General features: G+C 35.7%; 2 protein-coding genes across 6 annotated transcripts; one reads left to right on the plus strand and one right to left on the minus strand.

Annotated features, from left to right (window-relative positions):
- The first annotated feature begins 1196 nt into the window (after positions 1–1196).
- LOC126632782 (guanine nucleotide-binding protein subunit gamma 1-like) lies at positions 1197–2391 on the plus strand. The gene is made up of 4 exons (XM_050303271.1): positions 1197–1545; positions 1742–1794; positions 1903–1947; positions 2069–2391. Exons 1-4 carry the CDS (start codon positions 1330–1332, stop codon positions 2148–2150), a joined length of 396 nt encoding a protein of 131 aa, XP_050159228.1. The 5' UTR covers positions 1197–1329; the 3' UTR covers positions 2151–2391.
- A 519-nt stretch (positions 2392–2910) lies between these two features.
- LOC126632777 (ubiquitin carboxyl-terminal hydrolase 26-like) lies at positions 2911–10311 on the minus strand. Of its 5 annotated transcripts, none has more exons than XM_050303262.1 (16): positions 10161–10311; positions 9910–9962; positions 9090–9187; positions 8399–8995; positions 8020–8275; positions 7029–7768; positions 6804–6912; positions 6297–6475; positions 5756–6040; positions 5474–5681; positions 5015–5083; positions 4543–4773; positions 3956–4219; positions 3699–3840; positions 3363–3571; positions 2911–3268 (listed from the first exon to the last, which is right to left on the minus strand). In XM_050303262.1, exons 3-15 carry the CDS (start codon positions 9167–9169, stop codon positions 3477–3479), a joined length of 3255 nt encoding a protein of 1084 aa, XP_050159219.1. In that variant the 5' UTR covers positions 9170–9187; positions 9910–9962; positions 10161–10311; the 3' UTR covers positions 2911–3268; positions 3363–3476. The 5 variants fall into 5 exon arrangements, with proteins under 5 accessions (XP_050159219.1, XP_050159221.1, XP_050159222.1 ...); XM_050303264.1 differs by having other exon boundaries at positions 9910–9968; positions 10161–10288; XM_050303265.1 differs by having other exon boundaries at positions 2911–3262; positions 9910–10270.
- Positions 10312–15801: the final 5490 nt, after the last annotated feature.

Raw genomic sequence — 15801 nt, forward strand, 5'->3', positions numbered from 1 at the left:
TTAGGCGTTTTCAAGTTGTCAATCTGAAAATTTTCTTTGGTAAACATATTGGAATTTCAAGTAGGAATGTTGGCCCTTGAAATTTTATATGCCCAAATTCATACTCCAAACTTGAAAATGTTTAAAATCAAAACTTGAAACTCTAAAATCGAAGAATGAACACCTAAACTCCAAAAGTGCACATCCCAAACTGAAAATCCAAAACGTCAAAATCCAAAATCCAAAAGCAAATATTAAAAAAGAATTCCGAGAGCCGTATTTTTCTTTCATTACAAGAAATCCCTCCGTTTTTTTTTTTTTTTTTAAAGCAACGATAGCAGATTTTATAAAAGAGAACGGTTACAAAACGAGAAAGAAGGCGAAGAAGCCCTTTCAATTACATTCAGCAGAAATTAAATGAACAATAAAATGTGGAGGCTTTTCAAACCAAAGAATGTCACAACCTTCATAGCACTCAAGGGTAGGGAAAGACTTAAAACTTTCAAACTTATTGCTGATAGAAATTGTTGAAAAATCCATCACAGTTTGAATGGGTCTGATCAAGCAGATATGTCAACTGTCAAACTAAACCGCCAAAAGTAGTTGTGTGTTTATTTTGACTTGTTGCTACCTTTGGCTTTGGGTATGTTACTCATTCGTCCCTTATTTTTTACCATACTCATTCAAAACAACGACAAAAATTTCATTAGTATTGTCTTATTTGAATTAGTTAATGCTGGATGGTACTAGAAAAGGAGATTATTTTCTTATGTTCTGTGAAGGATATCTTCCGAATCACGTGGTATGAGAGAGTCCCGCACAAGTTTTTCTCTAAAACTTTGTATAAATTAATTGATCAATAATTTGAGGATAGATGGATGGAGGGAAATATGTGGTCTAGTTGTTGGCATGTTGCCCTATCTGCTGCTCTGCTCATAATTCATGGTGTATTCACCATGGCAGTCCATTTTTTAGAGACCGAGAGATGCGCAAAAGCGTTTTAACGTCTCTCGAGTTATTATCGTGCGATTCATCAACGCCAATAATCAATTGTTAACTTAACTAAATAAGTTATAGAACGTGATCATTCACACCACATCCCCTTTCTATATTTCCCTAAATAAATTCATCACTTTTTATAATCTAATTGCTTTTTATTTATTTTTTGTTTATTCCATGTCCACTCCTCAGTGCTTTTTAATCATGAACAAAACATAGGTCCCCATTCTCTCTCTCTCTCTCTCTCTCTCTCTCTCTAAACAATATAATCAGTCTCTCTCTCTCTCTCTTTAAACAATATAATCAGTTCTAGGTGTAAAGACAGAGAGAGGCTTTGGTTGGAATTTGTGAATGGATAAGCAAGTAGAAGAAGCAAACCCATCATCTTCTCCGGCAAGAGGAAGAGAAGATGAAGGAGAAGGAGGTGGAGGAGGAGGAGGAGGAGGAATGGCTCTGCCACTTTATTTCGAAGACAGAGCAAGAGCTGGCCAATTTCCCACTTTCATTGGCAAGCATAAGCTCGCAGCTTCCATTTCCCATCTCCAAAACCAAATCGACATCATCCAGGTCCATCTTTTTCCCTCACAATTATCTCCATCATTTTTCTTTTATGATACGACATTCTAAACTAGTCTAACCTTTAGAGCGGAACTTTGACTTGGATGTGGGAGCGGACATACTGTCTTAGTTAACTGGCCTAACTCATATCTGCGCACAAGAAGAATTTATGAAAACTGAAAAAGGTTTTGTGATTCATATGCAGAAAGAGCTGGACCAACTTGAGACAATAGGTGAATCCTCCATTGTATGCAAAGAGTAAGCAAATAAAATCCCAACTGTTCATATGTTTTTGTTCACATTTCAATCCAACGGCTCCAACCCCCATCTTTCTTTCTTTTTTTTGGTAATATTGATCATATACAGCCTCATTGCAAGCGTTGAATCAACATCTGATCCATTGCTTCCATGGTAAGACATAATTCCAATTTCCAGCCCCTTTTTTTTAATATCGTTGTAGCTCAGTTAGTTAAGAGCATTCACCCTACACCCTAAGTCCGTTTTCAACGGGTGATCTAATTCGTGTACACAGGACTAAAGGACCAGGTGAAGTAGGGTGGGATAGGTGGTTCCGAGGAGCCAACAACTCCAGAAACCACAGCCGCTGGATCTAAAATTATAAACTTTTTCCATCCTCAAATGTTTTCCCTTCCTTTTTTTGTATGCATATTATGAGGCAGAGCAAAAACAGAGGAGGTTTCATTTCCTGCATTGTCTTTGAATAAATCACGGGGAAGAAGAAGAATAATGCATTGGCATGCAGGAACATGTGATATTTCCTCAAAACTCATGGGAGATGTGCCCTATGTCATGTATTTTATTACGAGAAATTAGCTGAAATAATCCTTTTTAAAATTCTAGACGATGCATTGTTTTAAAAATCACGACTCACTTAAACAGAAAATAAATAACTTTTATTTTGCATTTTATTTTTTAATAAATTGTAAAAAACTTGTTAAATGTTTCCAAGGCCAAGCCCTTGCCTAAACGCCGCCTAGGCTAAATAACTTTTATTTTGCATTTTATTTTTTAATAAATTGTAAAAAACTTGTTAAATGTTTCCAAGGCCAAGCCCTTGCCTAGGCGCCGCCTAGAAGCCTAGGCGTTAGATCTCTGCCCTGCCATCCAACTTAAATCTCGAATCGATGAAATGATCAGTTTTTAGTATGCATATCATCAACATAAAATTCTGATCAATTTAGCAAAGGGAATTTGATTAACCAATTCCCCTTTTATTATCACATCTTCTTTTGGATTTATTTATTGGAAATTTTATACAAACATAATTTCAATTCATTTTCTTGCTCCTCCAATCCGAGAATACGAACGCATGACTCATGATAGGAATGAACCCAGAAACTGAAACAGAGGAACTAACACATGAAACTCTTCTTAACTAATACACTTTATAAAACTTACTTGTACAGTGACCACCGGCGGAAGCTATTAGCTATGAGATAAAACGTCACCCCACACACCCGAAAAAAACATGTACATTCGACAATATACACCATTGTCATCAGCATCGTTCGACACATAAAAGTTGCGGTAACATCTTTATCAACAGAAAAATTACCACGGCAGTGGTTAGACCCAAAACATTCCGACCAGGAAACAGCGCATATCACATTTCCTTTTCACATGTGTCAGCGAGCAATGGCAGCATACTGTAATCTGTCTCCGCAGGCAAGGGATGGGTGACCTGAATTATACATGCACTGGACAACTGCTGCTGCCAAAGGAGCGAGAACGGTCAATAATCAAAACTGATGTCCCCAAAAATCCAGCAAACCACAAGGGAGCATTCATGCATTTTCGCAACTAACCTCAACAATGCAGGTCATCAAAACGCCCAGAAAACTTCAAGTCACCTCCCCTCTATCAATATCTACAAAAACATGGGTACTACATTCAAATATTAACCAGCAAAAAGCATGCTTCTAAACAACTTGGGACGAAACATTTGTTGTCAACAGCGTCCCGCGAAACCCCTCTTCAGTGTGCTGCGCATCCATTTTCTGGTCAGATAGCTCATCTGTGGAACAATTGTCAAAATGCATGTTTAAGGTTATTGAAGATAATCAATGCAGTAAAAGTTTTCAATCACATCAACTACAAACACTTCCTACGACTTTAAGCATTATATAACAGCATAAAATTACCAGCAATATCTCGGTTCTCATGGATTTCTGAATCATTCACCCAAAGTCTATCACCAGGGAAGATATTCATGTCCGCAAGAGTAGCAGATTCGTCCTCAATTATCCGAGTACCTTTGTGAAGTCCCTGGTTTTCCTTAACAATCTGCATAATTTAAAACAGTAATCAGATGCCACAGGAACAAAACAATTTGGACAAATAATTAACTCATGCATTGGTGAGTATGCTCGCATCTACGTGTTAGCTTCAAGAAGCATACCCCAAAAGATTCCCATATCATCATTTTCAACTGGTATATGGTTGTGGAACCAGAGACTTTTAAGCTTATTTGATCCCCAGTTTTTGTCCTCCGAGAGCGCTTGGAAACTCGGCGATCTGGATCGAAATTTGTTTGAGATGGTTTTAGAATCGACTTTGGAGCTTCCTTGCCATGTACAAAGTATACATATATGTCCTCGTTGCAATAATCAAGCTTCCGCATTAATTCCCTGCTTTCTCTTTCTCCAATGCAGTCCTCACATATCTAGGAAAATTGAGGCACCTAATCAGACGAACAACTTTAAAACTGCTTCTCGTAACTATGAATTCTAAATATATGACTCGAAATTTATACAATTTTTGTGCAAAATCGATGTTGCTGCCACTTTTTGAGGTTTTATACAAGTTAACTGGAGTCACTAATGATCTGCCAGAAGACTATGCAACCGAAAGGTTCCAGATATTGGAGCATCTACTCTAGCATAAGACATTCTTAAATTTAAAAAGAAGCAAGAGAAACATGATATATAACAAGTGTCCTCCACTATGCATGGCAAGAAAACACAACTTAAAATGGTAAGCCTTTACCTCAGGACAAGTCTTAATCATAAGTCGTCTACACTCAACTTCACCATTTACGTGATTTGGAGTACTGAGGTCCTCCTCGCCCATTGGCATCTCTTCGCAAGACCCTGCCAAATTATTTTCTTCAGTACTACTTAACTCTATTTCAGCAGATATTCCTTTCTCTTCAATACCGCCCCATTCCTCACAGAAGGACTTCCAGTCATTCTCAGTAATGAGTATTAACCCATCCACCTATAATCCACAAAGAGAGAGAAAAGAAGCAAGAGTTCCCACATTAGAGCATTCTCACAAGTACAAATTTGATCCGCACAATCCCGTGAAAATTAAAAGAACCAGAAAAGGTTTCTTTTATAAGAAACAATAATTTTACAAATGAGAAAAACAAAAACAAAAAAAGACAAGGGAAAGACAAAAAGGACCAACAAGTTCAATCAACAAATATACACAAACTCGCATTTATTCATATGCTTACAGGAGACTTCTGGGAAATCAGACCACGTTTCTGGACCAGATCAACAGGCCTTTCTAGAAGCTGTGAATGCTGAAACAAAGCATCAGGGAAGTTAGAATAATTGCATAACACTAATAACTGAAGAAAAATAAGGCAGACTGAACTGCATGGACCAGGATAGTTTTATTTTTAGAGAAGAGATGAACCAGAATAGTTCTTAAATGCACTACACAATTTCTAGTTCCAGTAAATAGTACATAACTTGATGCCGGGTTTACTCAGCTTATTGAATTTGGACCAATAGTAAGTGTTGTCCAGCCCAAAGTAAAACTACATATGCATTCAGCTTTCAATTACATAAAGACTGCATTTATGAGACTGATGAACATGATTAAGGTCAAAAGCGTGCAAACAAAAAATTACAGTCTACTAGAGGTGCCGGATTTCAATAGAAGCACATCCAGAAACGTTCTAAGTTACCTTTTCACACTTTAGCAAATCCATGATGCCGTCTAATGTTTCGGGTTTCTCCACTGAGGAAATATTCTTTCCATTTGCAGTAATGTAGTTTTTCCACTTTGAAAGCCAAGAATTGGGTATCAAGTAATACTTGCAATGCAGAGAAAGTGGCACACTTTTTCCCGTAAGTAGTTTCTCATGAGTCTGGCGCTGTTTGAGCCTCACCAATCTGCAGCAAAAATACCAGTCAACACAATTACACATGCTTAACAGCTCTCCGCTACAAGTAAAAGTTTAAATTACCTTAAAGAATCCTCCATGCATGCAACTTCAGATAGCTCATCACTGCATTGGGAACACTGTGCAGAGTCAGAAGGAAATGGAAAACAACCCAAATGATCATCAGGCTTCACTGTTAAAGCATCTTCATAAAGGAAGAGCCAGAGATTCTCAGGAACAAGCAATCTCTTAGCACCAGTGGCGTGTTCAGGCATAAGTTCCCCATGAGGACACCTAATTGAAGCTGTAGGTCCGGCATCGGCTTCAGCTGGAGCATCAAGAATTTTTCTTTTAAGCCACTGTTGTAACCTACAAATAAAAATGAATTAGAATCATTAGAGAAAACGAAATATAATGTAGCAGAAGCTATGAGAAGCACAAAAGTATTGAAAAAAAGCATAGTAGCTTTATCTTCTGTAATGCACTATAATTAATTAATTTATCCATCGATTGTGTGTTCGTATGAGAAAATCCCTAGTAAAAAAAGTCATAGCAAAGTCTCTAGCATAAGAATGAAGAGATCTGAAGGAAGGATAAAAAGCAACAAAACAGTTTGCAGTCATACCATGATTTAGAAACATAATATATTCCACCTGAACACTTCGCTGCAAGTGCATCCTCTGCAACTTGCTTCATTATTATTCTTCTATCCCTATAACTGTCAGCACAGACTACATTTCGAGCACCATCAATAAGGCAAACCATGCAGTAGTCATCATTGGCCAGTTCTGGCCCCCCTTTATACTGAAACAGCATTCAGTTAGACGAGAAAAATCATCAGTAACTAGTATACATTTCATCGGAAGTAAAACTAAAACATGGGAAAGAAAAGCCCAATAAAAAAACAAGAGAGGCAAAAGCGAAAAAAGAACATTTGATAATGCCATTATGCCAACACATGAAAAACCAGAAAAAGATGAGCCAAAGTACTAATCTGGAGTGAGAAGGTATGAAGTTGACAGTAAGTAGGGTTCATCACATAAGCATTATGATACAAATTGGTGTAAGTATTTATAAACAACAGATAGAGTTACACACAATATTAAGCAAGTCCAATAACACATACAAATACCTTAGAGAACAGTTTGGTCCATGCTTTGACTGACAACCTTTTCATGTGGCCAACCTTTGAAACTGGAACTTTTCCATGCGAACATTGGATGGATGTGTTGTCAAGAGCACTGCAAGTGATTACTATGTAAGCCCAAAAAGAAATTGGGAACCAAAAACCCTGACATTGTAGTTCCAGCAGAAATCAAGTTAAGAACTAAAGCAAAGACACCAAGCATATGCTTACGGTGAAATCATGTTATCAGCCCACTGACGAAGCCAGTCTGTTGATATCCAAAAAAAGGTTTCCTCAAGTTGTTGAACAGGAGCTTCCGACAGAATCGAGCGCACTTCCTGTCTTCGTTCTGTGATATTATTCATCTCTTCTTCTTTCTTAAATTTGTATTGCTCACAAGCATCAAGATATGATGCATTAAAACTTTCAATCTCATCACAAAGATGAGATGGAAGAGAACTACAAACAGTATCACCTTGTATCTTCCTATTATTGGCATTACATTCCACATGCACTTTCTCTTCACCCTTCCGGGAACGACTGAGACTATACATCAGCATATATGCATCAGCACATGAAAATGTCTCTACATGACTGGTAATAGATTCTGAAGGTTGTTGGTGAATGACATCCACATTATCACCATTTGAAATAGCATTCTTTTGTTCCATGCAAGATCGATCAACAGGTTCCGGTTTAACAGGCTTGGTATCGGAATTTGAAGTCCCTTCTCCAAACGGATGAGAACCCAAGTTTGAGACCTGCTCATCGTCAAATTCCCACCATTGCCCTGTCTTCTCATCCTTGACATGCGCTACATAGTGGCCACTGTTAACTGCAGTTCCCTTGTGAATCAGCACAGCTGACAAGTCATATACTGATTCACCCTGAGACGGGTCAGATAGCCTCTTCCTCATATCAAGTACTCCAGGAAAACTAAATGCAGAAGTAATTTTCTTCTTGGTTGTAGTCTATTGACACAAATCAATATAGAATAAAATATTAAAAAGAATAAAATAACTATTAACCACAAATCAATGACTATGTCAACAATAAACCATATAACAAACAAGAATACAACCTCTACTCTGCATCAATATCAAGCATGTGTGGTATATAAAAGAGAGCTTACATGACTTTTTTGTGATCATTCGCGATTTCAACAATTGATAATTATAACTACAAAATGAAAACTATGCATTACCAAGGATCTCATAACTACCTTTGGAAGAAAAACATATCGCTTAAGCTGAAAGTTCAGAACATCAGGCAAAGTGCGCAACTTGATGCTTCGAGTAGCATCGACTCTTGATTTACAAGACTCACAAAAATATTGATTCTCTCCATGGAGCTCTTCAACACTAAGGTAATCATCTAAACTCTCACCCAAACTTTTCAAACCCTTCACATTCAACTCCAACTCATAGAAGTCTTCCATGTTTGAAGAAGCTTCAGAGTCTTTTCCACATTGTGAGCACCTAAGTACATGCAAGTGGAAATAACATAAAGATAAGGAGAGATTTCAGAAACAATACAAGCACAAAGTAAAAGGCCATAATACGAAGAAGTATAATTCTACTCCAATCAGGTTCAGTCTTTACCTAGTAACATGTGATACACTTCCACGGAAAAGATCTTGAACAATAGATTTTGCCCTTGAAACTTTAGAGTTGCTCAGACAACGTTCAAGCAAAGAAAGAAGTAAGGTCAGAAACTCATGACTGTCCTGTTGAACTCCATTATCTAACTCCAGTGTTTTTACAAATGGAGATGAGTCTATAAAAGCCAATTTACTGGCATGCAACTGAGCAAAAAGCCGAGAAAGCTGATTCAACACTGGCTGCTGTTCCAAAACCTCAGGTTCAACCAAGAAGATACCTTCACGGAAGGACTTGTTCATGTACAAACATTGGAGTATGCTATTAGCATAGCATGTTGCACCCAGATTTGTGAGGCCTGCAGGAGAATCGGCAGAAGGACGAAGGTCCTGAGAAGGATCTGGGCCCAGAGTTTGCAGAATCTCTGATGTCTTCTGCCATAGGCCTGATTTCCTACTTCCATTCGGAGGTGGAATTAGCCCACAAAAGCAGTTTGGGTTATCTTTAGAATTCACACGGCAGCCTTGACAAACTGGCTTTGAAATTTGGTATAGCGTATATATATCCTCATTTGTAATTTCACCTGTTGCATGTATTTTCCTACACAATACCAACCATAATATGAGCCCCATAACAAGGGTGCATATCAAGCAACCGATAACTCTTCTTAACATAAAACGGCAAATGTTTCTACCTCAATATTTCGGAAGTGTTGTCAACATTATCTCCTTGTCTGTTTCGTTTATTTTTACTGCGCGTACTTGGTCGGCTCATTTTAACAACCGACCAACCCTGCAATGGACATGTGCTCAAAACATGAATTCTTAGGAATACTAAGAAGTAAACATGGGCTTGCACGCACACACTCCCACGCACGCACACACGCACACAATTGGAATGAAGATCACAAATTATACGCTCTATAATATTCGGCAATCATCTTTTATACAATAGGATGTAGTCAAAGTGTACAAAGAGTACCATTGCAAAACTGGCATTCACGAAAAGGGTGCCCAAAAACTCGCATACTAAACCAAACATGTTCGATATCTTCAATGTGGGATGTGGGATGTAGGAATCCTAACACGGTTTAAAGGCCACCCGAAAAAAACTAATTTTCAAGTGTTCCTAGCGTTATGTATATTTATTTTTATTTTTTTAAATTGAAGCTTTGAAATATACACTTTTCGATACTCCCAAATAAGAACATGTTCTTGTTTGCCACAAACATAAGCTTGCATTCTGATAAATTCCAGATGCAATGACTTCCACCATGCACTTTCAAAGCATATGAAAAATAAAACGAGTTCCTACGAATGATCTTCAAGCAGCAGTATCTATAAGAAATAAAAATAAAAATAACCCTAGAAACCACAAGAACGAGAAAAAAACAGGATGATCGAAACAAACAAACAAAAAAAAGCAATCAAATCAAAATTCAAGCATGTTAAAGCAACAGAAAATAGAAAGAAATTAAACCCAAAAAAATAGAGGGAAAAAGCTCAAAAGGGTACCTGGGTTCAGAGGCTGAGGAAGCAGAAGAAGAGGAAAGCTTGGACCTTTGGAGCTGAAACTTGACGAATTAATAATTTTTTAAATTAACAAAAAAATAAATTGAGAATTTGGGATTCTATTTAGGTCAGCGTGCGAGGGAGGGAGGAATGGCTTCGATTTTTGGTAAACCAAACAGCTCGGTTTTGTTTGTAATTTTGCTAATTTGTAAATTAAAATAAATATGGATGGAAAAGAAGGTCGAGAATCTTACTCCGGAAGAAACAGTGAGAGCTCTCGTCGGAGACAGAGGAACACAAGTTTTTCACTTTTCAGTTGTGAAATTTGGGAACTTTTGGTCAAAAGATCCAGTCAGAATCTATGGAGATTTTTTACAGTGGGTAGGGGACCGGTCTTTTACGTCTGTTAAATTAGCACTCGGTTGCCCCCATCAACTTTTGGTACAAGTCTCATCAAGGAATGCGTCGGAATTGGTTGGGATAAGATTTTATAGGTTAAAAAGTAAAAAATAATGAAAACTACAGTAATCGACTTTAAAATCTCTTAGTTACTAACTTACTAGCATAGATAAATAATTAATACATTTATATCGTAATACTAAATGACAGTGGTATGTACAATTTTTAGTATAATGCCTGTTTTAAGGAAGGATGGGTTGAGAAGGATTATGAGATTATTTTCTTCTTTTTTTGGGCAATATATGAGATTATATTTCTCCGCAAACTTTTTAGAATTAATGGTTGATTTGTAAGAACATGACTTGTGAATGAATTTAATATATTTCCAAGCTTGTTATATTCATATTATAGAAATACGTTAACTTTATACGAAAATGAGATAACCATGAAGAGCTAATTTGAAAACCTATATGCCCCTTTTCTTTTTTCAAACGATACATTATGTTAGATTAGATATTAGATTAACCACCAATGAGATTTGAACATACGTTATCATGCAAGAGCTCAACATTTTTTCATCATCGTTGCAAAAGGCCATTTGCAAAACCTATATGCCCGTTAGATTTGTCATTCACATTCAATGTATTAAAAGCGTGAGGCGTGGGCAAGGTGTCTGAGGGATAACCTAGCTTAGGCGTGAGGCGAAGTCTCACATGATCTAAATTTTTTAATATATACACTGAGCGTACACATATATTATAAATATATATACACACATATATTATATTATATTATATTATATTATATTATATATATATATAATAGAGGATGAAAAGCACAATGAGCACACATATAACAATGCATGAGACAGCACACACATCCATTATATAAAAAAACAAAAATCAGAAGAAGAAAAAAAGTCAGAGAAATGATAGTGCAAAGAAGAGGTATGAAATGGTTAAAACCCTACCCAAATTTTGGGTTTGGGATAAAAAAAAAAATAATAATTCCCAGAGGCACACCTAGGCGGCTACAATGACGCCTTCCATCCACTCCCTCAAAACAAAGGCGACAACCCTCAAGCCCAACCTCACATGGCACCTAGACGCGCCCTAAGGCAAGCCTTTTAAAACATTGTTCACATTTCCTGGAAATGCATTGATTATATGCACATTAAGTTGCACCAATATAAACACAGGACAATGAGACAATTACAAATCAAAATAATGTCGGTTAACACATAAATTTGGTAAGGCTAATAAGGAGGTGGATTGTCTGCCCTCCCATTTCCATACTCTTCTCATCCCCTCCTGTTTGTGTGGTCACGGTTAAGCCACGTCAATATTTTATATTCTTATTACTTTTTGTTTTATTATTTTTATAAAAAAAATCAATATAAAATATTGACGTAGCTTAACCGTGACCATACAAACAGAAATGAATGAGAAAAGTATGAAAATGGGAGGGAAGACAATCCAGCTATTAAAGGTTGTTCTTAGGGGATTTATGGTGCTTGCAGGGTATAAATACTAGAGAGTTTAGGGTTATAGCCTGGTATCTATTGGAGGCTTTTGACATAGACTGATAATAGAATAAACAAGAGAAAAGATAGTGGTTCATCCATGACTGAGCTACATCAACAATAGGATATGACAAGTTTTTTTAGATGAAATGGTCATTGAAAGTTGCATAATTCTTCATTTTGGTTTCCAAAATTTGAAATCAATAAAAGTAATCATTGAGTTTGTCTACCATCAATCATTTTGGTCATTCCATGAAAATTTTCTATTAAATAAGGCTCAAATGACAAAAATATCCTCAAACTTTATCAAATCATTTGGCCTATTATTTATTAAATTAAGAGTATTTTTGTCATTTTGGTTCTTATTTAATATAATTTTTCATGAAATGATCAAAATGATTTATAGTAGACAAACTCAGGGATCACTTTTAACGATTTCAAATCTCAATAATCAAAATGATAAGTTATACAAATTTTAAAGACTATTTTGACTAAAAAACATATATGATATATATGTTTGTATATGGATCTTACATACGAAGGAGAGAAGCCTTGGGCTTATTATGACATACACAGGAGAAATTGCGATCCTAGGGGTACTTTCTTTTTCTTCCTTTTCTTTTTCTTCCTTTTCTTTTTCTTTTCAGATTAACCTCCTTCCTTTATATAGAGGTCCTCGGATGGGGTGACGAACTCCCCCGGGTCATGTTGCTAAGTCATGTTCAGCAAGTAACTGTTTTACATCTTTGAGCGTGCATAAAGCCTTGGATTATGTCTCAGACAAAAATCTAATTGTTGTGAATAACGTATCAAAGCAACTTCGTTTATTTGTCAGTATTATTAGTTTCGTGTAAAGCCTGGGGTCTCACTCACTATAAATAAAACAGAAGCAGTGAATCTTATATGGTAAATTGAAAACTACTGTTTGAGCAAACAAAAAGGGGCAAGGCAAAGCAGTTTTATTTCTTAATGCTCAAACATCATATAATCCCCTTGTGACATTATATGCACACTCATCAGCCAGTGTATAAAGCATCAGATCTAACACTAGAAGGGGAAAATATGAATAAGGAAACAGTGTGTGAGCAATAGTATTCCATTATTAGCGTGAACTTGGATCACTTTGAACTCTTGAAAATTGTTATACTAATCAAATAAGATAGCAACCTGAATTCACATAATATTGTTATACGTGTTATGGGTACGAATCTCATATTATCAATTAATTTTATGATGAACTTTTACTCTCAATCATGAGGGTGACAAGTCTTTCAATAAGTAAGAAAGGTACAGACAAAATATATCTCGTTGCAGGGAAATTTATTTTTCCGTATAGATTATTTATGAAACTAATAGCTATATAATGAGTAACTCAATTATTTATAAACACATGTAAGACCTCTCACGTGCAGTGATAGAACTCATATTGTCAATTAGTTTTATGATGAACTTTTACGCTCAATCATGAGGGTGGTAAGTCTTTCAATAAGTAAGAAAGGTAGAGACAAAATATATCTCGTTGCAGGGAAATTTATTTTTCCGTATAAATTATTTATGAAACAACAATTGGTGATTGAAGAATTTAAGGTTTCACCATAAAACTAATAGCTATATAATGAGTAACTCAATTATTTATAAGCACATGTAAGACCTCTCACGTGCAGTGACAGAACTCATATTGTCAATTAGTTTTATGGTGAACTTTTACGCTCAATCATGAGGGTGGTAAGTCTTTCAATAAGTAAGAAAGGTAGAGACAAAATATATCTCGTTGCAGGAAAAATTTTCCGTATAGATTATTTATGAAACAACAATTGGTGATTGAAGAATTTAAGGTTTTACCATAAAACTAATTAGCTATATAATGAGTAACTCAATTATTTATAAGCACATATAAGACCTCTCACGTGCAGTGACGGAACTGCAGGCAATGAAGTCCCTTGACACCAACATCATGTTTCTTTGTTCCATTAAACTGCTAATTTGACCACATGATCTTAGTAAAGTGACCCCAATGTTAAGCAAAACAATGCTAGTTTAATCTAAAAAGCCAATCAATATTTAATTCTCCAATATCATGACCTCACAACGAAAATTTTCCAGCTCCACTGCTGCTCAAGTGTGGTGCTTTTTTTGAGTCTAGTGCGTAAACAACACAAATCTAGTGACTTGAAATATGTGCGGTCATTGAGCTTCACATATGGAACAACATGCTTTAATATCATGAAGAAGTTGAGGTTCCACCGTAAAACAATTGGTTATGTGAGGAGTAGATCAATACTTATAAGCACATGCAAGATCCCTTGTAACTCAGATGTAGGACTCATACAACAATATATTTTTTTTTCACTCTAGATCAATTTCTTTGGTCTCTTGAGCAATGTAACCAATTAGCACGTATATATCTTTTGTATTGTTTAATGAAATATCACTATATCACTTCTTGTCACTATTCTAAAATCTCAGCTTAACGTCGCCTAGGAGCTAGGCGGTTGACCACATCCCAGTTAATTCCTAAGCGTTTGAAAACTAATAAAGAGCGTTTAGACCTACTTAGGTGCTCGCCTATACTCACCTAGGTTGTGACTCTCATTTAGACAGAAAATCAATAACTTTCATTTTGCATTTTATTTTTTAGTTTTTCAATAAATTGTAAGAGACTTACTGAATACTTGAATGGACACTCATTATATGTTTGTTCCTCATGTTTTCAATACGTTCTAATGTTTTATAATCTATATGACATTTTATATGTATTTCAATACAATTATGTACTTTTTTAAATATAAGAATGCACTTATTTATACGATTTATAAATAAATTTACTTAAATCTACCCAGTCCGCCTTAAGCGCTAGGCCCCAGCCTGCCGCCCAACTAGCACCTAACGTCTTTTAAAACCTCGCTTCTTGTAAAAAGAAAAAAAAACATGTGATGAGGGAGAAAAAGAGATATAAGAATAAGATATATCCTAAGGCAATTATTTTCCTTTACAAATTTCATGTACAACACATTAACCAAATCAGAAGTTAATTAGTTATTCATTTTGTTTTGAGTTTTTATCACAAATGATCCTTGAGATTGATCAAACTCATCATTTTGGTCCCTTACTTTCAAAATCAATCAATATCGTCCCTTACATTCATTATCGCACATCAATTTAGTCATTCTATTAAGATTCCGTCAACTATTCTGTTAGTTTGTATGTAAGATTCACAAATCCAATGAAATGGTGACATGTGGATTACACAAAATAAGGGGTTTTTTATCGCAAATGATTCCTTACATTGATCCAACTCCTCATTTTGGTCATTAAGTTTCAAAAATCGATAAATTTAGTCCTTCACTTTCACTACTGCACATCAATTTAGTCTATTCGTTAAAATTTTATCAATATTTTTCATTTGTGTGTTGATGTGGTCCCACTAATCCAATCATATGGTTCCACATGAATCAACTATAAAAAAAATAAAAAATAAAACTTTGTTTTTTAAGAGTGAACCAACGGACTAGTATTTCGTGCTGACATTTTTCTCGCATCCCACAACCCCAATTGGAAAAAAAATTCAATCTAAATTCGATAAAATCACAATCCAAATTCAATTCAAACTTGATAGGATGATAACCAACTAGAGAGAAATGAGGAATGAGTTCAGGAGGTCAAGTATTTTAGTGGTGTCATGATGCCTTCCTTTTCTTTTTTAGCATACCTTGATGAAGCCGACGATGATTTTTTTTTTTTCTCTTAGTTTTGGGTTTTAGTTTCTTATTTTACTTTTAGTTTTAAATCTTAAAAAAAATAGTTTCTTGTAGTTAATCCACATGGCCCATATGATTGGATTAGTGAGACAAAAAATATTGACGAAACTTTAACGAAAAGATTAAATTGATGTGTGGTATTGAAAGTTAGGGACCAAATTTATCGATTTTTGAAACTTAGGGACCAAAATGAGGAGTTGGATCAATGTTAGATAG

Source organism: Malus sylvestris, chromosome 8 (assembly GCF_916048215.2).
Source record: "Malus sylvestris chromosome 8, drMalSylv7.2, whole genome shotgun sequence".
NCBI classification, from domain to species: domain Eukaryota; kingdom Viridiplantae; phylum Streptophyta; class Magnoliopsida; order Rosales; family Rosaceae; genus Malus; species Malus sylvestris.